This window comes from Daldinia decipiens (genome assembly GCF_022478715.1).
Source record: "Daldinia decipiens strain CBS 113046 unplaced genomic scaffold F4813scaffold_5, whole genome shotgun sequence".
In the NCBI taxonomy this organism is placed as follows: domain Eukaryota; kingdom Fungi; phylum Ascomycota; class Sordariomycetes; order Xylariales; family Hypoxylaceae; genus Daldinia; species Daldinia decipiens.
The window spans coordinates 1,333,954-1,359,648 of NW_026054548.1; the positions used below are offsets into that span (position 1 = coordinate 1,333,954).

The following is a 25,695-nucleotide window of genomic DNA, read 5'->3' on the forward strand; positions in this document are numbered from 1 at the left end:
GACCAATAATAAGAGCCCCTGAAGTGCCCGACAATTATGAGCCGAGAGGAGTTTCCCGAAGCCAAGATGCGGCCCGAAGAGAGGATTCGGGTACCCCCACAAGGGTCCAACCAGGAATTGATCCGGACCTACCTCGAACGACGTTGGTTTGCTTGATGAAACTGTAATGTACCTAAGTTAAACCCATAAAATGCATTGCAACGTTATCTAAAACGAAGGGGCTGTTTGTCCGGAGAAGAACCTTGCAGATACATATCACACGCATGAGACGCAATCTTGTCAATGAATATAAAGCTAGGCCTTTGTCCCCATCTATAGGAAAGCTGAGTTAACCGCTCACTTATTCATTCGCATTCGCATCCACCAATTACGAAATACCCCAGATTTTACAATGGATGTTATCTCTTTAGACTCGGTGGCCCTCGAACAGCTCCACGGGGAGCAAAAGGCTCTCCTCGATGCCATCGATGACCTTCGCAAACATGGCATCGATCGTTTTGTTAATCTTCCCCAGATAATCGTCGTTGGAGATCAATCGTCAGGAAAGAGCTCCGTTCTTGAAGCCATCTCTAGAGTACGCTTTCCTGTCAAAGATGGGCTGTGTACAAGATTCGCAACGGAACTAGTTCTTCGTACAGACAGTCAAACTAAGGTCGATGTACGCGTTCTACCATATTCGGTTTTCGGTAAATATACGCTTCCATTTGATGAGAAATCTTTTAATAAAGATGACCTACCTCGTATTGTTGAAGAAGCCAAGAAGAAACTTCTCGAGGATGATTCTGGCTTCTCCGAGGACGTTCTTAGAATCGAGATAAGGAGTCCCGATGTCCCACACTTGACACTGGTTGATCTTCCCGGCTTCTACCACTCAGAGGATGAGAATCAGTCGGCTGCTGGCCGGAAGATTGTGGACCGTCTGGTGGAGAGTTACATGGCTCGCAAGAACAGCATTATACTAGCTGTAATCTCGGCGCGCAATCAGATCATATTGCAGAAGGTACTATCTAAAGTCAAGCAGCACGACAAGTTCAAGAAACGGACTATCGGAATTATTACAAAGCCAGATGTTCTTACTCCTGACACTCAGGATGAGAATAATTTTATTCGATTGGCCAAAAATCTTGATAAGTCGCATGAGCTATATTTGGGGTGGCACGTTCTCCGTAATAGAGGTGAAATGGAAACTTTGGACACTGATGAGCAGAGAGACGAGAAAGAAAAGAATTTCTTTGGATCGGGTCTATGGTCTAGTGTGCCCTCAAAGAATCGAGGCGTGGCAGCTCTTCGCAAAAAGCTGAGCGGTATTCTCCTGCAGCATATCAAGAACAATCTTCAAGGTCTCATTGAGAGTATTGAGAAAAATATCAATGATCGCAAAGTTCAACTCGAACGTTTAGGAGAGTCGAGGTCAACTCCAAAAGAACTACGGAAGCACCTAGATAAAATCGCCTCCAAGTTCCAGATCCTGTGTCTACATGCCGTGGAAGGGAACTACACTGATGAGTTTTTCGGGGGTCTCTATCCCACATTCGACTCATCTACAATTGATGACAGCAGGGTCAGAAAATTCCGAGCACTTGTACGCGATTTAAATCGGACATTCGCTTACATGTTAGAAACCAAAGGTTCAAGACGAATCATTCTCCCTAGGAGCTTGAATGGTACGAAACCATTCGCTCAACACCATGACACTAGTAATACTACATACGCTTCTGGGCAATCCGAGGAATTGGCGAAGAAATTAACCTTACCGACGTTCCTTCAGCCATTAGCCGATCAATACACATTCAAAGATCCAGAAAAGATCACGTTCAATTTGATTTCATTTGATCTAGAGTCACTTTCGTCAGCCAACCAGGGCAATGAGTTCCCTGGTACCTCAAACGACCGCTTAGCCGTAAAGCTTTTCCAGGACCAGTCTCAACCTTGGGAGGAAATCGCACGTTGTCACCTACGGCTCGTGCTAGACATGGCCAAAGAATTCGTTGAGAAACTCGTGGGACATATTATAAATCCAGACAAAAGGACTTGCTCAGCAATTCTCACCGAAATAGTAGATCCATTCTTTGAAGAAAAGTCTGATGTACTTGAATCTAAACTCCAGGAACTTCTCCGTCACTACAAAAGCGGCCACCCGCAACCTCTTGATGCCGAGTTTAGGGTTCTTCTTGCGCAGAGACGCCAGAAAAACGTCGGAGTTAATGTCCTCCAAGACTTGATGGCAAGTCGACCCGAGTTCTTCACAGAAGAGGCGCGTAAGGAACTTGAGAGAGCAAAATTTTTAAACCCTGTGAGCGAGTTTGGGGTGGACAATTTGATTGACAAGTCTGAAACTTATTACGAGGTAAAGCTATGTTTTCAATTTAATACTAGTGCTAACATTAGATACCTATAGATGTCGCTTCGGACCTTCACCGATAACGTAGTTGTTTTAGCTGTCGAGAACTGTCTCATGAGAGATCTCCCTTCAATATTCACCACAACTAGAGTCAATGGGATGGAGGATAATGAACTTGAGCGACTTGCATCAGAGTCGCCAGAAGTTCAAACGGAGCGCAAGGAGTTGCAGGCGGAATATGACGCTCTTAAGAAGGGATTGCAGATATGTAACAAGTTTAAGGAGCGCAAACCAACTAGTAAGTATTCGAACCTTTACAAATATTAGCTTTGAATACTAATATTTGGAACGTCAGCTATGCCTTCGGTCTCAGCCAAGCCGAGGGCTCTAAGAGCCGCAAATACTTCAAAAGATACACCCGCGCCTAAAGGAATTCCAATTATCACCCAAAAGCAGAGTGTGCTATTTAGTAGCACCAGTTCTAGTGATAATAAGCCTGCAAATTCCTCTTCACTATTCTCGGCTGGGCCAAACAATACTGGGATTTCAAGCTCCTCACTAAATTCTTCTACTGCTTCACTTAGAAACCCATTTACCAACCCCTTTGATCATCTAGGACCGCTACCTACTACCCAAAGCTCGCTATTTAAAACCCCCACCGAGCTACCATCTAAAGGGCCTAAGATGTTTGGTTTCGATAGTCCAAGCAATTACAAGCAGAATTCTGGTGGGCTCGGCGTATTAAGCGGGCTCAACTCACAAACAAATAAATGTATGTTCTCCAAAAAGCGGTTGATTATTACTGATTATGTATAGGAGTAGACTGGAGTCCTCTTCCTAATACCATTTCTCCTATGATAGAATTTTGGCCTTTTTCTGAGAGCACCGGCTTCAGCTCCATGGAACACATATGCTCTCAAAAGCCATACGATAAATTCTCACCCGAGGAGCTGAGATACTTCTCATTAGGTTCGGTATCAAAACCATGGGGTCAGTAAAGACGTGGGTTCCTTTCCCGCCAACATATGATTACGATTCCGGTACTATCTCTACGACGTGAGATATACGATAACTAACAACGCCCCTTTTCTTCTCCTCAAACAAAGTTATCCTCCATGAGCTTCCATGCCGTGAAGAAAAAAAAATACAGGAATATGGGCGACTGGACACGGTCTGAATTTCAAAGTTTGAATTTCAAAGTTTCACAACTGATTCATAGGAGATTGGTCAATATTATAATCATCACTAACCATGTTCTTTCGTTGGGTACATCGGATGATTAAGTGCAGCGCGAAACTTCCCACCAAGTTACAGACCGAGAAGCCGCCAATATATAAGAGCAATATCATCATTCAATCACATCATCGCTTCCCGACGACCCAAAGAAACGAAGAATTAACCTCATCCTTCCTTACGTCGCCGACTACGACTTTAATTCCGGCCTCCTCTATTATCTTCAACGTCTCGTCTCTACCCCAACTACTCCAAAACATCCAGTCGTTCTTATCAAGCCATTTATCCATTACAACTGCCTCCGTGTCACTATCAGCAAAGTTGGCAACGAGGTAGCCGCCGGGCTTCAACCACCGCGCAATCTTTCCAACCATCTCGGTCTGCTCTGTGCGAGGGAGGTGTATCAAGCTGTAGAAGGCGAATACAGCGTCGAAGGATTGGTCGGTAAAGGAGAGCTTTGTCATATCCCCCTCGATGAGAGTCAAGCGTCCCGAGTTTCCAGCATTTTCTTCTGCAGCCCCGAGCAGAGTATTTCTTGCAAGTCCGATCTGGGTGGTCGATATGTCATTGGCAATAACATGAGCTTCTGGGCATGATAAAAGCTTTTGTGTAATGGGCAGTCCAGCCCCGCAGCCGAGCTCAAGGAAGCGGGGTTGTTGCGAAGAACCTGAAGCAGACAGAAACTCAAAGACCTTTGCGGTATACTCCTGCCGTAGAGGACTGTGTTTCACCGTCCATTCGTTATATTTTGATGCTATAACGTCGTAGGACGCTTTGATGCGCTCTTTGACGTCTTTAGGTACGTTGGCTTGGCTCATTTTCATTCCTAACTTTGAAGCACTTGGAATGCAACATTTCAAATTTGAAATTCCAACCTCCAACCTCCAAATTTTATTGAAACACTTTCTGTCCTACATCAAAGGCTCCCCGGTGAGTCACAATAAAATGGGTCTCATAGTTGGAGGGCCTTTCTCCAATGCGAGAATCCATTACATGGCTAATAACAAAATATCTGGGCAACACAGCGGGGGTAGCACATCGGATTGCTATATTGGAGAGCTGATACCTTCTAAGCTTTTCAATACCCAATACATTTAGCACTGGAATGCGATGTTTTCGATTATCTCTTAATGGTTACATAACATAAAACAGGTTAGCCACAGCGGTGCTCGGCAGTGACCCCCCTATACTCGAAATATCTATTCCACTCGGGGTCTTCAATCAATGTTTGAGCCAGGTTCTTCTCATACATAACAGCAAACTCACAGCCCTCATCTGAGTCAGGGTCTGTTGAACGTGGTGGGTAAATAAGGATCACTCCTACGGATATATCATCCCATAGGTGTCGATATGTGATTGGCTTCCCAAAACCAAAGTCGGCTGCAGCAACATTTGCACGACGATGATCAGTTTGCAGGATTGACATGGGCGGATGGGAGTCAACACGAGCATTCAGCGCTGTCTTGTCCCGAATAAGCGCCACTATATCCAGTGTCTTGTCAAGATTATCTTGCGTAACGCAGTTTGTGAGTTTGCGAATATACGATGCCAATTTGGGTAGTGGCCACTCTGAAATAATTTCAGCTATTGTGGGTTGCTGAACCGGGGCTGCTGTGGACCGGACTGCAAACATAATATTGCCCTGCGTACGCTCTGGGCATTCGGGGCTGTGGAAGCGTCGGCGCATATCAACAGCTTCGGCCCAGAACAAGTTGGATGAGGGATCAGGATTGAACACGGGGGCCCGAAGTCGAGAAAATGTGCGCCATATAAAGGCAGAAAAAGCGTCATAGGTTGATATCTGAGAGCCGTTGGCTGGCATTGCCAATTTCTTCAGTTCAGCAGCTTTGCTCTTGGGCAAATGGAAGAGGAGCACTATGCCCATAGTATGGGCAGGGTGACGTTCTTGCTGGACAGGCCCGTCGACCTTAGCTGATTCAGGGAATTCCTTCTTGGTTACTCGCGAGCGGTCCAGATATATAGGATCCCATGCAGGAAATGGAGTCCCATTAACAAGAGCGTAGCAGTTCTCGGCTAGTTGATGGGTGAAGGCAGTCCAGCCAAGAACATCATTGGCGTAATGGTGGTGATGCATGTTGAAAACAAGCCCACCTCGGATGAAGTTTGCTTTGAAAGCCGAGATGGCGGGACTGTTATCTGGATGCGCTTCAGGCTTATCTCCAGCCGTCATCGGATAGACACTCCAGGTCTCTAGTGGCCCTAGTGTGGTTGTGCTAAAATGTGAATCATAGAGATCATCGAACGATGGATAGTTGTCCGCAGACGAGTCGAGCCATTGGACAACAAACTGTACTGTACTGTCTCTCTTCTTCACAAACGAATGACCCCCTTCCGAGTCCTTTTCGATCGTTCCACACACATGTCGGGCTTGACTAATAGTACGTTCGAGGCCTTCTTTTAGAATACTAGCCACTCGCCTTTTGGCATCGTCGTCTAGTCTGAAGAATAGGGCATAATTGTTATAACGGAGACCGGATAGGTAATCAAGTGTCGAAACCTTATATCTCTCTTCCTCTGGGTCATCCTCCCAGCCATGTGGATGAAGGTGGAACACTTGTTGCTGAACCATGGCAGCGTATTGTAGGTATTTAGTAAAGGAGAACTCGTTGGATAGTATAGGAATGGTATAGGGTATCCTCTATTTTAGATGAAGATGTAAAGATATATAGAAGCTAACAGGAGTAGATAGGATGTCATTGACTAGAGAAAGCCGATACCTCCAACGGTCTTATATATAGGCATACATACGTCAGTATGGGGAAAGAGAAACAGTCATAGTGAGTGAGACATCCAGGCAGTCCCCATCCTTGTCCCCTAAAAGAAACTAGGCCTCCGAACTATCACGTATCTAGTTAACTCTCTCATAGGACATAGTTATAGTGGAAACTACAAGTTCATGTGGAAAGTTTAACCTTTAAGTGGTCTGATCGAACTTTAAAACAGTCCCGGAACCTTTGGGCGTACTTGGCGCAAGATGGGGTATATACTTCTGCAGTGCTTGATAATATGATATAGGAGTGTGTTCCCTGACGAAAGGCTCGTCCTCAAAATATCAAGACACCTAGGTTAGGTACCTAGGTAGGCAGAAGTTCAAAACGAAGAGTTGTTTATTATATCAGCGACAGAGTACCTAGGTAGGTATAAGATAAAGTTGTGGTTCTTTGCGTAGCAATAAACTCGTTCACTCGTCGTATGATCACATTATCATATGCACTGTCGAGCTTATGTTCTGTATCTTCTACGTAACGTAGCGAATGCTAGGGGCTAGTCAACTAAGCTGAGCTAGATATCGTAGACTACGTAATACGAAGTGGACTTCCAAGATCACATTTTACCCGATCAAGGGGAAGATGGCCGCCTTCGCATCAGGCTTGGTAAATTAGCTAGGTTAGACTATCCTGGTATCCCGGGTTTCCGGGTATCCCGCTAGCATCATTTACCCAGTATTATACAAGTTCCAAATCAACTCGATAGCTTCAAGATATAAACTATAGTTATATAATGTAATCCAGGTGAGTATAAATGCCCCACTATTAAAACAGAACCTTTTCTTAAGTTGTATGTAAAGAGACGGGATGTTCCTAATATAGTTCTTTAAAGAATTTAGCCGTCTCCTTTCATTTAAGCGACATTCTTTACCAAGACATGATACCTCCATTCTAGCTTCCGACCGCCCACCGTGGGGCAACCTCTGCCAAGATTGCCTCGGAGTCCCGTTTGCCCTTTCAAGCCCGTTTCAGAAGCTGGGGCTCCCTAACCGAACTTGGGTATTTCTTAAACGAGGCATTGGCCATGAAAAAATCCGGTTTTGATTACTAAACCAAGTAATTCGGGACTTTGTTAGTTTACACCAATGGCTTTGAGATTCACAAGCTACATAACTATACTAGTATGTAAGTACGGTATCCCTAGTGCGGTAGCGTTTGTCATGGGGCCGAAGCGCCTATTACAGGCGTTTGATTAGCTGTCTGCATCTGTAGGAAACTAAAAGATGATGCATTTACTTATAAAGTGTCACGGGTCGTGTGGCGCGGAGGAAGAAGTGAGGATCTACTATGTAGCCACTAGTATAGTGGTATACTATTAGTAACTGTCTTGACCGATACCCTTCCGAGAAGAACAGGGGGAATGCGTAGTCTCTTTATAGACCTAGTATCTAGCGACTATCCTGCGGGGTAGCCCTATTATATACCGACACCAAGGTCCAGACTAGGTTCTTTAACAACCATAAGGCATCTATGCATTTAGGTACCTACTTGGGTATATGGCTATATTGGGTAAAATACCGAGCATGGTAATAGCTAAAGAGGAACCTGCTAACTATGTGGGCTACTGTAAGTGACACTTGAATGCAATTCTAAAAGTAAGTGGCAAAATTGCAATAGATAAAAGATCTGACATTGCGCTTATTGGTTTAAATATGTCCTGGAGTAGGAGTTTGAGAGCAATCATTCTAAGAATGCGGAGCTTTATTGCAGAAGCCATCATGAAGCTAAAGCCAATTGATACCGTCACGTACCGGTGCCGTAGATACCAAGTATGAATGGCATTGTACTGATTAAAGTTTTAATAGGATATAGTACAGAAGTCCCCATCAAAAGTTTTGTCCATACACCGCTATCTAGCAATGCAGATTTAAAGTGTACATACAAGTATAACCTTGATTAATAGAACTGAGTACCTAAGTTACACCTTTGATATACAAAAATGAAAATAAAAATAAACTTGATATAAACTTGAAAATATTCTTATATTTTTATATAGTTAACTTTTATTATTTCAAAGTAATGATTTAACTTATTATATCTTAAAAAATTAAAGATTGAGTAACTTGGATAGTACATGTACCATAGCTTACAGCTATGTAGTGCCAAGCCCAGTTAAAGTTGACAAGGGCCGGCTTTTTGGGACAAAACTTTTGATGGGGACTTCCGTAAAGATAACTCCTTAACCTTAGGTAGGTAACTATATGCATAAACAAACGGCATATTAGGTAATACCAAGATCTTACTTTAATATAACTACATCTGTAACATTACCTGCCTAGGTAGGTGCTTACCTGTCTATGTTTAAGTTGCCGTATTATAAAAGAGCAAGCAAGCAGCAATTAGATCTTATTGCTACTATTAGCGCTGTCTATCGAATCCCACGCCTGTTAAGCGCTACGCATTACTTACCTAACCTAGGTGATTAAGGAATCAGCCAATAATTAAAGATTGATCCGAATACTTCCGCACTAACGCGTTTTCCACCTGTTTTTATGTATCTTCAACCTTTTATAAAGAATCACAAGTCTTTTGCTTTTTCTGGTAGTTTTTGCGCCTCGTATCATCTTTTTTATTAGCTCGGAGATATTCCTTGTTCTTGCACGTTTCCTAAATTAATGCGCAGTGCTCGAAGCGAGCGAGACTCGATAGACAGCGCTAAGATATTAATTGCAAATGATATTAAGAGAATATGAAAGCAATTATGTACAGGTATAAAAGAATTGACTCCTAGAAAGCTAACCACTTATTACTACCTATGTAATAATTCATTAGTAGGCCGCTTTTATTAATATCTGGGCGGCGAAGAGAATACTTAAAAGGTTACTTTAGGCTACTCAATCCGTATGTACATGCTTCTACATTATACAGCGAAAAGCATTTTCCCATTAAAGACGTACCATTATTGATCCAATATCACATGAAACGTAATACGGTACAAATTTGACCCCTGTGGCGGATGGCCGGGATCGATGAAGCAACCATTTACCGGAAGTTTATACTCAGGTGACAGGTTGACGGCAATTAAGTACATGAGGTAAGCGGTTAAAAATAACAACATGTACATATTAACCTCCTTGCTTTCTGCATGTAAGATTTACCGAGCGTCTAGATCCGATGCTGCAGAATAATGGCATAGCAATAATACAACCTCTCTGTACAACTTGATGCATAACCTCGTATAAAGTCTTGGCAAAGACGAATAACATTTTGCTCATCTTCAGCTGGCTTCTTGAGACTCTTGGAACTCGCTTATATATTATAGCACAACCAGGACGGGTAAGAGAGATATTAAGACATAGTAGCTTTAACGTCTGCTTTAAAGCAAATCCCTAAGATGATGCTGCCAACCTCTCTTGTCCTCATCTTAGCTGCCCCTATCCTGGCATGTGATGTTCCTACAAGCCCACTCTCGAACAATATTACCGCGGGGTTCTCAATTCAGATACAGAATGCGTCGTTTCCAGACATCCATAACCATTTCATGAATATCTGGGACTGGGGTGGCGGTGACCAACATCTTTTCGTTAGTCCCGCCGGGAATTCCACAAACCAGCTCACACTTGTCGACGGTGTGATCACTCTGCCGTGGGATCCGCCACGCCGCGCGGTTATCAACGGGGAGGTAAATCTGCCAGATATTCAATGTTTCCTAGTTACATATTTAGATAACTAGCCGCTGACAAATCATAAATACGTAGTATGAGGTGAAAGATAACACGACCAAGATGTTCATGACAGAACGTGGAGATCCGCGTGCTATTTATGATGTCGTGTACGGGTGCAATCCTGATACAGATGCTTTGCAAACCGAACTGTCCTTCAAGTCTCGTGGAGATATAGAAATGGGAGGAAATATCGGCGTTCGCCCGTTTAATGGCATGTATGACTTTCGATGGACGCCAGCAGGAAATACCGGTCATTGCGTCCTTACCAGGGTTATTCACGCTGACAGTGTATTCAGCCTATGACGTAGATAGGCCATGGACAAAGGTGACTTTGGTTGTGGTTCATTCTTGAAAGGTCCGGCGTATATTTTCAAGAGGCATAGGGCATGTTCTCATATCAATTGTAGGAATTCTAGTATACTCGACCCACATACAAATTCCCTATGTACAAGCAACCTTGCAATGTGTAAAAGCCTTATAACTCGTTTTGAATAAGAGCTGTCAGCTATAAATAGTTCATAATAATCTAACCTGAGGATATACATTCTCCCGGTATCAATTCTATAGGCTTGCCATATACATCATAAGAAGAATCATACAATCAATATCTCGTAGCAGGTATGTACTAACATCAATCCAATCTGACGATAGATTCATATAAGTACAATCTAGTCACGTCAAAGCTCAACAAGGTTACCTAGGTAGTCACTACGAACATCGTTTATTCCCTCAGGCCCATTGGCGTTGCCTAGGAAGCCTTTTCGGAAACTTCCGTGGCGAGTCCACATGTGTAAGCGATGCCGTAAGTAAGGGGTCAATTACACCGTATCCCGCACGCGACCGGAAACTACACAAGTAAGTTAAACATGACGCTTTAGGGACGATGGATGTTGCTCCTTACCTCTGTAGGCTTGTCAGTTCATGAGCCCCGATTGGACGATATAAGGATTTATGGTTCTTGCAAAACCGTGTACCCCGTGTGCTCTTCAATCTACAGTTCGGTCTACCGCACTTGTGCTCGATGCAATAGTCGCTTCCTACTTCCGCCTGCCCGGCGCAAGACTTAGATGCCTGACAGGAATGATCAGAGCAATATGACCCGCCCGCAACTCGAGAAAAGCCGCAGCCCATCTCTCCGCAGGTATGGTCTCCGCAGTAGCTACTTCTTTTCCAGCGAGGCTTGAGACAGACGGACGAACTCCACGAACAGGCGTGATGGCGGCACAGACTCTCTTCGACTAAACTTGCCCTGGTACATTCGTTTTTAATACACGAATGACGCTGGCAATATTCTCCAGAATTCGAGGGCGCGTTCAAGCACGACGGACTCCATCGACAGGCATGCACGGAGCAAAGACCGTGCGATCCTTTACATCTCTGTCGGCAACTCGGTTCGGTACATGTGTGAGAGTCGCAGTAGATCTGGTTTGGACCACCACGACCGCGTAAGCACCCCGTCTCCCAAGCACAGACGTGATCGCTGCAGAATAAACTACTTGGGATACAGGGGTTTTGACACGAACCCTGGTTGCATCTATGTGCCTCACAGCATTCGAGGTTCGGGACTTTAGACGACATGCAACCCCCGGCATAAGAACATACATGTTGGTCGCAAAACGCCCTGTTGCGCACCGTGGGAGCGTAGCAGGTTTCTTGGGCGCAAGTATGATTCCTGCAGCACTGGTGCTCTTTCTCGTCCTGCTTATTATCACCCCAGAATCGAGAGTTGAGGCATGTGCGTCGTGGGCATTCGTGTTCGGCACAGTACGCGATTCTCGATATCTCCTGGAGGCAGTCCTGCTCGGCGCAAGTATGATGACGACAGCAGAAGCCAATGGCGTCCTCTCCCTGGACTACGCCCTCGGTGCAATCTCCGGCAGAGCATGTATGGTCACCACAATACCCGTCACGTTGGAGCGCAGGCTCGGCACACCCTACCCATTGACAGACGTGCCTTAGACACCGGGTGGTGCCACTCGCCCGTGCTTGCGGACATCTCGGCTCCCGACACTTGTGTCGACGACAAAAGCTACTCTCGGGTATGCAAGGCCTCTCGCACGAAAGGCACTTGTGCTGGGCGCAATGGCGGAATCCTTCGATTTGAACATCTGCGCATCCCTTAGTAACGCACTTATGCGCGCCGCAGAATTGACTCTTCTCAACCCTCCTCCCGTTGCAGTCTTCGACTGAACACTCGTGACGGCTGCAGAGATTGCTACCGTCGCGCCGCGCTGCTCCGCATCGGTCTACTTCGCATCTATGATCCGTACAAAATTCGCTTGATTTTGAAAATGCGCGGGAACAGTGGTTGGCGCGGCATCTGTGCTTGGAACAGTACCTCGAGGGAGATTCGCGCCGACTAGCACAGCGCTGGACGCGACAAGTGTGGACATTGCAGTAACGATAGTATTCCTCCGGACTTGGTTCGTGACAGCCTTCTAGTTGACAAGTATGTTGGTCGCAATAATTCGAACGCCCGGCTTTAGAGCTGTGGCATCCTCTCCAGAAACACTCGTGTACTGTGCAATAGCGCTTGCCATGCCCCTTTTCTCTACGGCCAACACAGCCGGCTACATTACATTTGTGCTTTCGGCAGTAGTGGCCTATCCCCGCCACGGCTCTATAGCAGAAAGTGGATTGGCAACGGGGACCGGTTGCGGCAGGTTGTGGTGATATACCCGGGGTGTGGTACTCTAACTCTAGTGTGCTCCGGATATCTTGTTCGTAGGGAGCTAGCTGGGACATTTCGTGCATGTCGTATTCTGAATATGCCGGTGGTGGGGTTTCGGGCCGTACGCGACGCCGTGAAGGCACCGATATGAGCCGATGAGAAGACATTGAGTACGCTCACGATAGTGACTTTTTGAGCTTTCGCGTTGGAGTCAGACAAGCTAAAGGCTTTGAGTTGCCTATCACAAGAGCCCGATATGGTCACAAGCCTAGAATTACGGACAGTCCATCTCCTCATAGAAGTAGTGTTCGGCGATATAACCCATCGTTCAGGGATTCTGGAGCTATCTATTCGTTCGGCCTAGAGAAGCGCTTCTTGATAGGCTAGCTGCAGGCGTCTTTGTGTCGTGGGGTGCTTGGATGGAACCCCGAATCCGGTTGGCTCATGGTGTTTGTTATAAGGCGCGTGCATCTCGACCTATAGCCTTTCTCGTTGAACCAACTGATGGCCCTTTATCGAGGCCACTCGTATGGTAGCATCAGGTCAAAATATTTACAAATCTCCGGATGAGCAATTTATCGTCAGTCACATATCAGAATCCCATCCTCTAAAGGGGGTAAATAGGTAGGATTATAAATAGGATTGAATAAACCGGAAAAAGTCTAGTGTTGCTGGGATTCGAATCGGGTTCCGTTTCGTCGGGACCAATCTGGAGATTCCCCTCCATTAACCTATATACCCTACCCCCGAAGATTTCTCTTATCCAAAATCATATCGTATAGGTAACTATTTACAGAGATTCATAAATCCTAAATCATGCTATGCCCGTGGAAGCCTAGCCGTGTCATACATATCATCGGCATTTAACCGATCTACACCAAGAGCTGCGAGGGGCTCCCAAAGATAATCTCCCGGCAAATTGTCTATAAGGTATATTAGCTAACTAGTTTATGTCTAAACCGAAAGTATAGCAGAGTTCAACTTACAGTATCGCACTTTAAGACCTGCCGAATGAGCTTTGTCAGCCTGCGATTGGACTGTACTCTTTTGGTCCTGACTGAAGTCATTTACGCTGCCTGGGCTTCCAACGGCGTCTTCGAAATCGGCCGAGGCGTAGTAGGAATTCTGGTTGGTGAATTTGCTGTCCCAATGATCCACGTAAGCATCGAAAAATACGTCTCGGTTGGGGATACCGTCGCCTGAGTTGATGCGGTCAAACGGAGCACTCCCGCTAGCGACAACTGTGATCTGTCTCTCAACGAACTTGCCCCCATCGAGGTGACTGAGGTATCCGCCATCTCGGAGGGGTTGGAGTGCCTTGACGACAGCATCCAGAGTCTGGGTATCGGAGGTCTTGAAATCTACAAGCAGCGTAACGCTCTGTTCAGGGCTGGCCTTATACAGGCCAACATCTCCAGGCGAGCCGCCATTGTTGTGGTCTAGTATTGCTCGCAGCGGCTGGGTGTACTGCACTGTTAAAGTCCTTCCAGGAGTTGGAAGGATATGGCCGATAATAACGTCTCCGTTAGAATACCAGACATCGGCTTCGATCCCAATACACCCCGCACTCAAAGCCGAATATATGGGGATGTTTCGCGTATAGTCGTTATGGCTATGGCAGTTTGTAGGCTTGACGCTATTCACAGAATCTAGCGGCCAGGGGTTCAGGGGTGGGCCAGATCCTTTATTAACACTTTGCGCTCCCAAAGCCGAGCCGGAAAACAATTTGTTGACGGCGTCTTGTTTGGGCGGTATCTCGTTTCCCAGAGCATGGTACGAGACGCCATTATTCCCAACTTGCCAAGTGCCACCTTTGGTATCGTGGTTTTGCTCTCCAGAACATTGGCCACCGTCGGCGCTAAGTGCCAAGAGGTATTTCTCACAATCCTCGACTAGCTAGTGTTAGTAGTCGAGCCCATCTCATACATCCCGGCTGCAGTACTGACCTGAAATAGTATGATCCGAGCTTTGTTTATTGTGAACCTCGACTACACAAATGAATATTAGACTCTGGTGAAGACTGCTACACAACAAACTTACAGTATACAAATCCTAGAACACCGTGAGTAGCGGGATCCTTCCCGTCGTTAAGGAAGACTTCCGTTGCGAGGGAGAGATATCCGCTAGGCTTTACTGTTTGCCCATTCGCTGCGCTACAAAAGGCTTGCACCGCCGTACTGTATCCCCTACGCGTGTCTGTTCCTTGCGCAATAGTGACGTTATCTCTGGGCATCCATGCATTTCCACAGCTGGATATTCCATCTATGACCTGCTTCTCACACTGAACGAGTGGGATATACTAAGTCTTTGTTAGCTACCTATGATTGCGAATAGGGCCATCGGGAACTTAACGGATAGTCCTGCGACCGCGACCGCGACCGCGAGCAGGGTGAGCTCCATGTTGCAGTGAGCTTCGAGAGCGAGGCGACCAAGAATGCTTGAAAGGCAAAATCTCAGATCCGCAACGATCTTCGTAAAGTCTACGGGTCCGACATGTAGCTTTTATTATAACTATAGAAAACACTAGAGGCAGTAAACAAATTAGCTTTCTACGCTGTATGGACCAATAAAGGGGCGGATTCCCAGCCCGTGTGCCGTTCGGAGATCCTTGGTAAATAACACCTTCTTAAAGGAGATTACCGCGTGTTCTCCCCGGTCGGCCCCCACATCTAAAGCTGAGACCCGGGATAGGCTCATGTGAATTGGCCGGATATACCGACTTTGCATGTAATTATATCCTTGCGTGTAAATCTGACTCGTGTAGACAGGATTCGGTGAAAATATATTTAAGTCGAATCAGGATAAACTTGTTCGATTCGCGATTGATTTTCATTCATAATACGGTAGGTCTAAGCATGTGAATACATAGGTAGGTATTCAGGGGCCACAAATTAACACATCTTAAGAAGGAAGCTCGGTGAGAAACCACATAGCTGAAAGACATCTTCAACCATTATTCTTCCTTATAACTCTCCTTATAACTCGAATGTCCCGGTCCTGTACGCCGACTCAACATACTTAATGACACGGAAAAGCCGAAGGATTTCAGATTTACTACTCCTGTCTGGAAAAGCACGATTCGGATCTGCTGTGCTGCACGAAGCGCTAAAACTGAAGAGCTACAGTAGGTGGCACTTGGTCTTGGCGATCTTCGGTTGGCATCCTAAGTATCAATAATCCTATAATGCAATATTCAGCAGAGCAGGAATACACCAAATCATCCGCGACTATTAGAGCTAAGTAACAAAGTTATTAAGATACCTAATAGGTACGTTAGCCAGAGACAGTCTCGATGCTGTGCCCGTCAAGTTCCTAAGAACCTAGTTGTAGTACAAGATGTGACATCCGCCACGACGGCGTTCCGCACGTGCTCGTAGACGAGAACATCCGTAGACCCCTTTTCGTTAGTGTTTGTTTCGCTGATGAGACACGGATGACAATTGGAGAACCAGCCAAGCCAGCGCCCCAACCAATATATGATCAGATGATATGATCATTCAAGAAGTATACCAATACTAGTTGTAGGCAGAATCAAAGCGTACACACCGAAAGTTGTCTTATTCCAGTGTTCCTAGGTGCTCAGATTGATATCTTGGTGTCCCGGAAGTTTAGAACGTGGTTGGACGTGCTAGCCCGGAGCTTCTTAGCCACTATCATGTATGACCGGTAGTTTGACAAAGGTATAGTGCCATAACCGTAGGTGTCAAATATAGTATTGTAGTTTTTGATGAGGTCTACGTATAGGTAGGTAGACACTTAGGAAATCAAGGCATGTAAATTATAGAAAGAACTCAAGATCACACCCATACCGATTTTCGCTAGAATAGGGTATTATAAAAGTCAAAGCGAAAAGTCCACCCGCCTAGCCCTCATAACTAGCCACAGGACCGGCGATATTATCCGGATCAAACCGGGCCTCATAATAAATAGAATATAGATCGCCCTCCTTAGTCCTCACCCTGCGGAAAGGCTTCCGGAAACACCGATCAACAGCCTCGCACAGGAACATCGAGTAATTATCGTCAATAGTAACGTCCGTGCTCTCGTCGATACGTTCGCCCACGAAACTTAGTACGGTCTCAAGCTGCTCAATCCACACCGGCCATCCATTATGCTGGCCCCGGGTAGGTACTTTCATAACAAACTCAAGAGTAAGTAAGCCATCGAGCAGTGCCGTCCAGAACGCCGCGTCGAGGGCTGCGGGACGGAAGAACTGCCACTGCTTCTCGCCGGGCCCAGCTATGTGGTACCGATAATAGTCGGTAAAGGCACTGAGGCGTAGATGGCGCACGCGGCGTAGATTCGCCTCGCCGATGGTGAAGAATCGTAGGATCGTAGAGCGGCTCTCGAGGCTGACACGGAACACGCTTTGGGTATACAATACCTCCAGCGCCTCGTTGCTCACCTGGCGGCACGCCCGCAGAAGGCCTGTTCGCGGGCGCAGCCGCGCATCGTAGTGCGTACATGCGTAATTCTGGCTACAGCAATCAGGCGCATTTTCCTTCGCAAGCCGACGTAGGTGTCGAGCTGCTGTCGAGAACCATACTCGTAAGCAGTCGACTGGTTTCGCCTGGACAAGTAGGTGCGCGTAAATCTCATTTCGAAGTTCTAGGGGGAGGTCAAGGAGTCTAAAGGAGCCGCTGTTACTCCCAGAAGCGTGCTCAAGTGGTAGACCCTCCTGGAATATTATTCCAGTCATTGCGTTGAGCGATGTCTTGTTAACAATATTGAATATGTACTTTATAATGTGAATTCCGTGGTTTGGGGTGGTTCTGATGAGGATTCGTAGATAAATATGCCTTACTTTCATCGTATTTCTTACTCACTTCTTGGGATCTCTCAAAGCGGCACAGTCTCTTGGCTAAGCTCCTTGAAAATTAACGCCTGGTCTCGACCATAAGAATCCAATAAGGCACCTCCCATGTCGGACTGATTAACTTAGTGATTTGGATTTTTTCATGTGTCTATCATATGCGTAGAATAATTGACTGAGGCGTTCATAAAGACGATGGTTGATGTAACTTCATTTCATGAATCATACCGGTGACTGTTCACGCTACATTTGGCGCTTGAGCCCACTGTCTTCTCATCTGCTCGGCTGCCTCATCTCCAAACAGCGCCTGTACATCTTTAACGTGCTCCTTTGCCAACTTAGACGGCTTCAAGTCCTCGAAAGCCATACTCCATACGCGCTTCGCCTCGTCATTACTCGTATCGATCGCGCTCACTCTACCTGCATGTTGCGCCAACATCGGATAAGCACTAATTCTCGCAAAACCGTGGTCATAAGCGAACTTCTTTGGAAGCATATCGCTCCTACCAGGGACGGCTCGCTTAGAAGCAGTCATCAAGAATTCTGATAATTCTGCCGCGTGTTCACGGTTGTAAATCAATGCCTGGTTGCAACACCCGAAGAATTCCTCGCGAACCCCTGGTGGTGAACCAATGAGGGCAGCTTTACCAGAGGCATAGAATAGCCATAATATGAGCGGTACTGCGACGCCACAAACCACTAGTAACGTCCACCCGTCCAGATGTCGAGCTAGGTGACGCGGTAGCTTTCTCCGTGCCAAGAGCAGAACTAAGAGGAGCGGAATGGCCACCGCAACTGATATGACGTGAAGATTGTTGCTTCTAAATCCGGGCCCGCCCGACCATCCAAAGCTTCGTTCTTGATTAAAGAGACGTAAATATAACCATGTATTTGGCACGCCTGGATCAATTTTGCCCTTCTTAGGATCGCGCCGGCGGGGGTCTTTCATCATTTCTTCGACAATCCGCAGGTTCCTCAGGGTCTTCGCCGCCCATCCATCAGCAAGAAGGATATCTTCCTCAAAAATTGCAATGTAAGGAGCCTCGGTAGTCAGAACACAACGATCTAGAGCGTATGCGTAATCATATACAGTTTTCTTTTCTAGTGCATGTTTATCCTGACGATCCTTGGTATATTCTATAAACTCGCGAATCTTGTCGTCCTTTTGCTTCGGTGGTAAGGTGGAGTTGTAAGTGAATACTTCGTCGGCGATGCCAGCAGCCGTTAGGTGGGCATAACTCTTATGCTGGGTAGTAGGGTTCGGTACATCGGCAAAGAAGAGTTTCAAGTGCACGGTCTGCCTCTCGGCGCGGGACATGTTAGCCAAGAATGAGCCTACAGCGCTGTCTATGTACTGCCGACCATCTACATTCCTTCCCACCGTTATAAAGACGGCGCAAATCTGGGGTGTGGGACCGGCATTGCCTAGTTTGGATTGCGCCAAGTCGGGGTCCGCCATAACGGTGTCGAGGAATTCATCAGATTCGGCCTGGCGCGTGGCCGAGTAGAAACGATCGAACCCATGTTCCTCGGAGAAGAAGATGGAGAGAGGATCGCGGTAAAAGTAGAGGGAGCCGTATATCGAGTATAGCGAAACGAAGGTTAGGAGAAAAAGCAAGGCGCGAATGCCAGGCTGGCTGAGAGCATCTCTCGTAATTCGAGGTCGGCAGATCATTGAGCAAGACACCTTGCCGCTTTGATCGTCATGCTCTCATCCAAAAACCAATTTGATTATTGAGCCAAATGGCTTAATGATGATGGTTGCTAGAGTTTGTAAAGGCATTGTTGACGATACGATATGATTGCTGCTATGTTCTATTCTAGGAACGCTAAAATGTTAAAATGCTACCTAGACCAGCTAGACCTAGAAGAGGCATAGTGCACGGACCATGAAATATAAGGTTCTTTTAGTGTAGGTTAGGTTAGCTCTTTAGTTCTTAACATGCTGGTGACTTAATCCGTACACTTAGGTACAATACCTAATGTACCTCTGTATAAATGTCTAATGGCTAAAAATAAACCATCCGAGTTCTCATAAACTCAAACAGCCCGTTTTAATTCGTATATCTACCTAGGTATACATATGTACTTTTTGATCATGCCATAATACGCTATTGGCCTTGCCAGCTTTTCGCCAGGAGGTAGAGATGGATGAACTACAAAATGTAAGCTACATGTGCACGGAACTTGACAGTAATTACATATGGTTTATTGTTTAAGAGTTCACCTGTTCTAGCTAGGTATATCCCGAAAGACGAATATAAAGGGGCCTCCTCTTATGATACCATCTGAGATATCTACCATTTATGCTCGACTAAATTCCTTGTCTTTCATCATCCTAGGTAATGGGTGTATGATTTAAGTGGCGAACAGGCGGTCTTGCCGTCTTCGTAAAGATTTCCTGTCGTAGAATGGGCGTATTCATCATCTCGTCCCAAGTCGTGGAGTCTAAGCCGCACGAGGAGCATCTTGAAAAAACCTTAACACTATAAGATAGTTGGTCGTGGTTGGCACGGAGCTTATAGTTTTTACTGGTATCAAAGCCAACTAATTCAACAGGAAGGATCGGGTGTATATATACGTCAATCACATTCGCGTGGGAAAATATCTCAGGTAACCAAGTCTTTGAAACATCGTATCTAAATCACATTACATTTCAACTCTCTTGCTAGTCTCATCTATCTACCCCTTTAACAGTTTGTCAGCCAGTATACTACATAGCATACCAGCATACCGGCATACTGCCATACTGCCATACTGCCATATCATCATCCTATCGTATCCAAGATACACCTTAGCAATGCCGCCCTTCAAGATGAAGATCGCATTGCCCAAATTTGGCCGAGTCGGCCGAATAGGAGAGGCTTCATATGAACCCAATCCAGAACCAGAGCCAGACATTATCTACTACTGGAAACCCTTCGAGAAAAAGTACGGTTTTATGTCGATGTGGTACCCATCGCCGTTCCGTGACAGTTACGACCCGTCCAAAGTTTACCCAACGGCTGAGCACTACTACTTGCACCACAAAGCGCTCTTATTCGACGACCCTGAAATCGCCGCCGATGTTCTTGATTGTACCTCTCCACACAGAGCTAAAGAATTAACGAAGAAGCTTAAGAACTATGACCAGGCCATCTGGGAAACCCATCGTGAGCGCATCCTTTACGAGGCAAACTGGCATAAGTTCACGGCACCATATATCCCCCGTGACACCCTCCCCGATACCTATGAGCTATGGTTTGATATTTCCGCCGAGGCATTAAAGCATTCGAAACGGTTGAAGGAAGCTCTGCTAGAGACAGGTAACCGGCAGATTGTTCAGGTATCACCGTTGGACTACGTTTGGGGCAACGGATATTGGTGGAAAGTATCATGGAAACGACGCCATAGGTGGGGCCTCAATCTTCAAGGAATAATCCTTATGCAACTGCGAGACCGTATTCGACGTGAGGAGGAAATAAAAATGATGATGAAGAGCTTCGAAGACTAGGAGTCCTCTGAGGCTTCGCTGACATATTGTCTTCGATTTCGACAGTCCGACTAAAACGAGGTTTACAAGATTATGACTTTATAGGGGTCTCCGGGCAAACAGAACGGAATAAAGCCGAAACACTTAGGTCGAGCTTGACTTGTTGTTCAATGTATTGAGGCATGATTACTGCTTAGAGTTAGTATATTGCAGTGTTCCATGTGTGTCCATATATGCACCTTTTTGTCTATCATACATTTGACCATGTTGACCCCGAACGCCTTGCCTGCCTTAGTCCAAGGCCGCCAACTTGGAGTGGTGTGATAAGACCGCCCTCCACGGCCTTTATTCCGTCGTCTCTAGTCGATAGTGTACAGTATTATATCAGAGTTGGGGGGTATCTGCGTGTAGATAGGACAAAGTATCTGGTTTATATATAGTCCCTTCCGCTCTTTTGCATTTCGATCAATCTCCATCCCCTCGTTTCCGGGTTGTTGACATCCTCAGGTGTCCGTGTAATGCCAATCGCATACGTGACAAGTTGAACTCTGTCTTCCATCCCCGCGGCAAGCTCATTCGTCTTGGCGTTTCGGTAGACGTGAACTTCCTGCGTCCGGCAGGTAATGATGAAGACGGGGATTTCACCAGGATCGAGCATGCGGGCTTTTAGGATGTCTACATGCCTTATATCAAGAATCCGACCATCTGATTTCAAGCCAGCTTGAAGGTACTGCTTGGTCAAAGCTTCGTACACCGAATACTGAGCAGCCGAAAGCCAAAGCTTCAGCGTCTCAGTATCGCCCTTGACGTAAGCGTCGAGTACTTCGGGTAAGATGTACTCTCTCAGCTCCTGGAGGAACGGTTCAATCTGAAAATTAGGGTCCATAGAGCGAAACTTTCGAATTACCATAGCTGTTTCGTTCTCCGCGAAGAATCCAGCCACGCGGTCAGTGATGCTCCGTGCCGTCGTTATTAAGGGGTTCTCAGATTCGTTGTAGACACTCTTCATATTGAATATCCCTTGGACAAATTTGTTTTGATCCCGGAAATCTCGCCACGCCTCCTTCCAAGCTGCATCTTTATGCAATGTGATATTCGTACCGGCGCTGAAGAATCGTTAGTATCAATTGCAATTAACCAATGCCCTCGTTGAACTTACTTTGGATCTTCGACCGCATCTTCTGCCTTGCCGTGGATAGAACGAGCTTGCTTCTCCCGAAGTTCCCTAGCTTTCCTCCGCTCTTCCTTTTCAACCCAACCACCATATCTTGAACTACTTCCGTCGTCGATTACGTCCTTGACATTTTTGAACGCCTCGGTCTCCCTTATCGGCTTCGTCGCTTTATCCAATATATCTCCAGTTAAATTGGCTCCTTTCCGGACGCCTTTCATTACCGGCGTCTCCCATGTCCATGCCGCACCCTTTCCAACCGCAGTAGCCGAAGTCTTCAGTACTTTTCCTGCTGTTGACGAAACGGCGCCCGTGGTATTTTCGTAAGCCTGTCTCGCACGGCGGACAGATTCGCTCTCGGTAAAGGAATGAGCCGAGTCAGCTAGTTGCTTGGTCGACTCGTTCCATTCTTTCGAAGCCTTGAACTCGGTCTGCATTGTTTCCATGAAGACTTGCCATGGCGTCTTGTCACCGTGGGGAGGAGGCGGCGGCAGATCTTCCTTTTTCTCCTCCTTTTTGCCCTGCTCCTCTTGTTGATCGGCCTTCTCCTCTGAGCTGGATTTCGCTTCGGATTCGCTATCTGAGGCTTTCTGCTCGGCTTTTTCTTTTGGTTCCGCAGACTTAGGGTCTGGTTTAGCGGATTGCGGGGCTTGCTGGGGTTGTTCCTGGTACCATCTCGACGTTTGGTGGAAAGGACGGGACTGTAAGTCAGCTATAGTTTCGGGAATGAAGGGTGACCGTAGCTGAGAAAGTGGCGAAAAAGGTAGTCGAGAAGAGGTGAGTGGTGCTACATTATTGCTTGCGAATTTAGAGCTCTCGGTGTTGGACAGTAACCGTCTATATGCTGGAGCTCTACCATAAGAGTGAGTTGCGAACGAAGGCGCCCTCAGGAAGGCCGGCGGGGGTGCGCTCCTGGTAACTTGTCTTAGTGAAGTCATTTCGCGCTGTGAGAAAGCGTCGCAAAAAAGACCTCCGGTCTGGGGAGGAATGGAATGATATAAAACCGGCAAGGAAATTCTTCGCAACTGATGTATGAAGGCGGGCGAAGCCGGCAAATAGAAAATTAAAAAAAAAAATTACCTAAACTAAGGCACTTTTAGGTACTTCCATATTGTACCTGGAGCACATGTAGATTACCTAGGTATTGTACCTAAGATACCTACAGCTTGACCCGAAGAAGTAGCACTTTACTGAATAAATTGGCCAATCATATTCCGACCCAACAGGACTAGTGCCAGAATTCTACAATTCGGCCGGTCCGAGATGCAATTCTCTTTATCCCGTGCCGTCAAGATTTCTAGGTTTTTACCAGCCGCGAGTCACGGCACACGGCACACGGCGACATCTCAACATTGGTCAATTGACGTCGGTTTTGCCTCCTGAGCAATATCTCAGGGCTTCCCGATATAGCACCGACAGACCACTCAACCTAATGCTTCTACGATGAGTCGAATACAAAATCGCCTATTGGCGACCGCCCGCACTCCCATATCCTACTCCCAAACTACCCACCAATATATCCGCCCTTTCTCTCAAACATGCTCGCGGCATGATGAACCCAAACGCACACCTTCGCTCCTCAGCATGCTGCCACGAAGTGCGCAGTCATCACAACCGACAGGGCCTCCGCGTCTAGGAACTGGAGGCGATATGTCTGCTCTGCAAAGAATATTGGCGCAAGACGCCGTTTCGAGAGCGCGAAACCAGCCTACAATAACCGAACAGATTCTAGGAGCCGATGAAAATGAGGAAAAGGAGGACTGGGGACCTGCGACCGAGCCCTTTCATTTCCACATATTCGCACATAAGCACAACTGCCACATCACGGTAACGAAGCCCAACCGCGGCGCAATTATCAGCAAGTCGGCCGGCGATATTGGATTCAAGAAGGCTAAACGTAGCACCTACGACGCTGCCTACCAGCTGACGGCGTACATTATAGATAAACTTCACCAGGGAAATTGGCACAAAAACATCACGACCATGGAGGTTGTTCTACGAGGCTTCGGTGCTGGACGGGAGGCCGCCACTAAGGTTCTTCTAGGAACCGAAGGTCGTATGCTAAGAGATAAGATCGTGAAGGTATCGGATTCTACAAGGCTCAAGTTCGGTGGCACGAGGAGCCCTAAACCGAGGAGATTAGGCTAAATAACTACGAGAGTAAGAGTGGAACAATTAACTATACGACCGGTGTATATAACATCATTGCCATATGCATCAGTGGATAATATCATCCAGCAAGTTCATTGTGCATATAAATAGTCAAAAGAGCGCTAAATGCGCTTTACATAACGACGGAGCATGCCTTTGGTATCAATCAAACCTCATGTAACGCCACCAAGCCAAATTGCTATCATACTCGTTGCCAACGCCTTATAATGCAGACAGTGTAATCCAGTGTTATCAGATCGCCCCTCCACTTAAGACATGCTTGGTCTACCAGACGAAGGTGCCCTCTCGGCAGGTGGTAATGTTCTTCCGCTTGTGTCCTTGGCTCGGCCTTTTCCTTTGCCACTCCTGCTATAACGGCGCGCTTCTTCGCTGGCCCGGCTCGAGTGTTCTCCGTCGTCATCGCTCTCTTGTGTTGCTAGTCTCCTAGAACTATCCTCCCTAAGCATTCTAGTTCTCTCATGATCGTCGAGTCCCTCTTCGTCTAGCAGCGCGCCATCTGCCGTCTCGAAATCAGGCGGTTCGATCCAGTCTCGAGGGACGATACACGGAAAAGCAACGCCGATGCTGGCGGCACGATTAAGCCATCCGGGGCCAGGTCTACCAGTGAGCTTCTTGCAGAGGTGGCTAGTAAAGTGGTTGCAGTTTCGGGTAAGTAGATTATAGGATGTGCCTTGAAACTCATCGGAGGCATGTCGAATAATGGTGTCGATTTCGGCCTGAGTCGCAAACGAGAAACCGTGTAGAATTTCGGTCTTAAAAGTACCTCCAGGTGGTTCTGTCTTGGGTGGTGTCCAATACACACCCGTCAACCCAGGCCGATCGTGACCACCGTAGGCATACTCTTTCCCGTTTATCACGACACCCGAATGTAGCAGTGAGGCACCAAATGTCCAAAGAACGGAGGAGAGGCGGCTGGGCTATTAATAATGGACATTTTGTTAGTAGCCATTGCCAGACGACACTGTATAGTGTAATCACTTACAGGTAACAGATCATAGACATTAATCACAATTTCGGTTCTTGATAGCGACAGCGTTGATCGATGGGATTGTCTTGACGTCCTGCTGGACGTTGACTTCTTAGAGGACATCTTTGCGTTTAGTCTGAGTTACGATTGTGAGAGGATAAGCGGAAGTACGGCTACGCCTAGTATGGAGAGGAGGAATCCCAATGCAGCGGGGGGGGGATCATTTACGTCCAAAGACGGTTTGCTGTATGCTGTACAGAAAAATAATGGACGAGACGAGAATATTGCTATATTGTCGTTTGTATTACTATATGATGGAGGTTCGGAGAATCATCGTGAATAACAAGAGAAAAGCCATGAATAAAGTCGGGAAGTTGACGCAAGGCAGATTACGTTACCTC

The 25,695-nt window shown here is 46.5% G+C and overlaps 12 protein-coding genes across 12 annotated transcripts; 4 read left to right on the plus strand and 8 right to left on the minus strand.

Annotated features, from left to right (window-relative positions):
• Positions 1–391: 391 nt before the first annotated feature.
• F4813DRAFT_379161 (P-loop containing nucleoside triphosphate hydrolase protein) lies at positions 392–2,769 on the plus strand (the record flags this gene model as incomplete). Its single annotated transcript, XM_049245416.1, has 3 exons — positions 392–2,347; positions 2,399–2,639; positions 2,669–2,769. 3 exons carry the CDS (start codon positions 392–394, stop codon positions 2,767–2,769), a joined length of 2,298 nt encoding a protein of 765 aa, XP_049103047.1.
• A 933-nt stretch (positions 2,770–3,702) lies between these two features.
• F4813DRAFT_386489 (S-adenosyl-L-methionine-dependent methyltransferase) lies at positions 3,703–4,392 on the minus strand (the record flags this gene model as incomplete). Its single annotated transcript, XM_049246424.1, has 1 exon — positions 3,703–4,392. One exon carries the CDS (start codon positions 4,390–4,392, stop codon positions 3,703–3,705), a length of 690 nt encoding a protein of 229 aa, XP_049103048.1.
• Positions 4,393–4,727: 335 nt separating this feature from the next.
• On the minus strand, positions 4,728–6,164 carry F4813DRAFT_379162 (transferase; the record flags this gene model as incomplete). The annotated part of the gene is made up of 1 exon (XM_049245417.1): positions 4,728–6,164. The coding sequence occupies one exon, from the start codon at positions 6,162–6,164 to the stop codon at positions 4,728–4,730; it is 1,437 nt and encodes a 478-aa protein (XP_049103049.1).
• A 3,533-nt stretch (positions 6,165–9,697) lies between these two features.
• Positions 9,698–10,331, plus strand: F4813DRAFT_386491 (uncharacterized protein; the record flags this gene model as incomplete). The annotated part of the gene is made up of 2 exons (XM_049246425.1): positions 9,698–9,985; positions 10,062–10,331. The coding sequence occupies 2 exons, from the start codon at positions 9,698–9,700 to the stop codon at positions 10,329–10,331; spliced, it is 558 nt and encodes a 185-aa protein (XP_049103050.1).
• Positions 10,332–10,480: 149 nt separating this feature from the next.
• On the minus strand, positions 10,481–13,192 carry F4813DRAFT_274311 (uncharacterized protein). The gene has a single exon (XM_049240415.1). It carries the CDS (start codon positions 12,864–12,866, stop codon positions 10,926–10,928), a length of 1,941 nt encoding a protein of 646 aa, XP_049103051.1. The 5' UTR covers positions 12,867–13,192; the 3' UTR covers positions 10,481–10,925.
• F4813DRAFT_274391 (uncharacterized protein) lies at positions 13,193–15,508 on the minus strand. Its single transcript, XM_049240416.1, has 6 exons — positions 15,420–15,508; positions 15,052–15,222; positions 14,740–14,998; positions 14,646–14,687; positions 13,686–14,591; positions 13,193–13,622 (listed from the first exon to the last, which is right to left on the minus strand). Exons 2-6 carry the CDS (start codon positions 15,097–15,099, stop codon positions 13,519–13,521), a joined length of 1,359 nt encoding a protein of 452 aa, XP_049103052.1. The 5' UTR covers positions 15,100–15,222; positions 15,420–15,508; the 3' UTR covers positions 13,193–13,518.
• A 1,053-nt stretch (positions 15,509–16,561) lies between these two features.
• On the minus strand, positions 16,562–17,398 carry F4813DRAFT_386494 (uncharacterized protein; the record flags this gene model as incomplete). The annotated part of the gene is made up of 1 exon (XM_049246426.1): positions 16,562–17,398. The coding sequence occupies one exon, from the start codon at positions 17,396–17,398 to the stop codon at positions 16,562–16,564; it is 837 nt and encodes a 278-aa protein (XP_049103053.1).
• A 231-nt stretch (positions 17,399–17,629) lies between these two features.
• On the minus strand, positions 17,630–19,332 carry F4813DRAFT_274289 (uncharacterized protein). Its single transcript, XM_049240414.1, has one exon. It carries the CDS (start codon positions 19,185–19,187, stop codon positions 17,751–17,753), a length of 1,437 nt encoding a protein of 478 aa, XP_049103054.1. The 5' UTR covers positions 19,188–19,332; the 3' UTR covers positions 17,630–17,750.
• Positions 19,333–20,312: 980 nt separating this feature from the next.
• Positions 20,313–21,005, plus strand: F4813DRAFT_386496 (DUF1768-domain-containing protein; the record flags this gene model as incomplete). The annotated part of the gene is made up of 1 exon (XM_049246427.1): positions 20,313–21,005. One exon carries the CDS (start codon positions 20,313–20,315, stop codon positions 21,003–21,005), a length of 693 nt encoding a protein of 230 aa, XP_049103055.1.
• A 229-nt stretch (positions 21,006–21,234) lies between these two features.
• On the minus strand, positions 21,235–23,199 carry F4813DRAFT_274448 (Tim44-domain-containing protein). Its single transcript, XM_049240417.1, has 2 exons — positions 22,144–23,199; positions 21,235–22,090 (listed from the first exon to the last, which is right to left on the minus strand). The coding sequence occupies exons 1-2, from the start codon at positions 23,091–23,093 to the stop codon at positions 21,415–21,417; spliced, it is 1,626 nt and encodes a 541-aa protein (XP_049103056.1). The 5' UTR covers positions 23,094–23,199; the 3' UTR covers positions 21,235–21,414.
• A 179-nt stretch (positions 23,200–23,378) lies between these two features.
• Positions 23,379–24,584, plus strand: F4813DRAFT_274460 (translational machinery component). The gene is made up of 2 exons (XM_049240418.1): positions 23,379–24,483; positions 24,540–24,584. The coding sequence occupies exon 1, from the start codon at positions 23,599–23,601 to the stop codon at positions 24,301–24,303; it is 705 nt and encodes a 234-aa protein (XP_049103057.1). The 5' UTR covers positions 23,379–23,598; the 3' UTR covers positions 24,304–24,483; positions 24,540–24,584.
• F4813DRAFT_274469 (DUF862-domain-containing protein) lies at positions 24,440–25,638 on the minus strand. Its single transcript, XM_049240419.1, has 3 exons — positions 25,523–25,638; positions 25,310–25,430; positions 24,440–25,244 (listed from the first exon to the last, which is right to left on the minus strand). Exons 2-3 carry the CDS (start codon positions 25,415–25,417, stop codon positions 24,576–24,578), a joined length of 777 nt encoding a protein of 258 aa, XP_049103058.1. The 5' UTR covers positions 25,418–25,430; positions 25,523–25,638; the 3' UTR covers positions 24,440–24,575.
• Between the last annotated feature and the right edge of the window lie 57 nt (positions 25,639–25,695).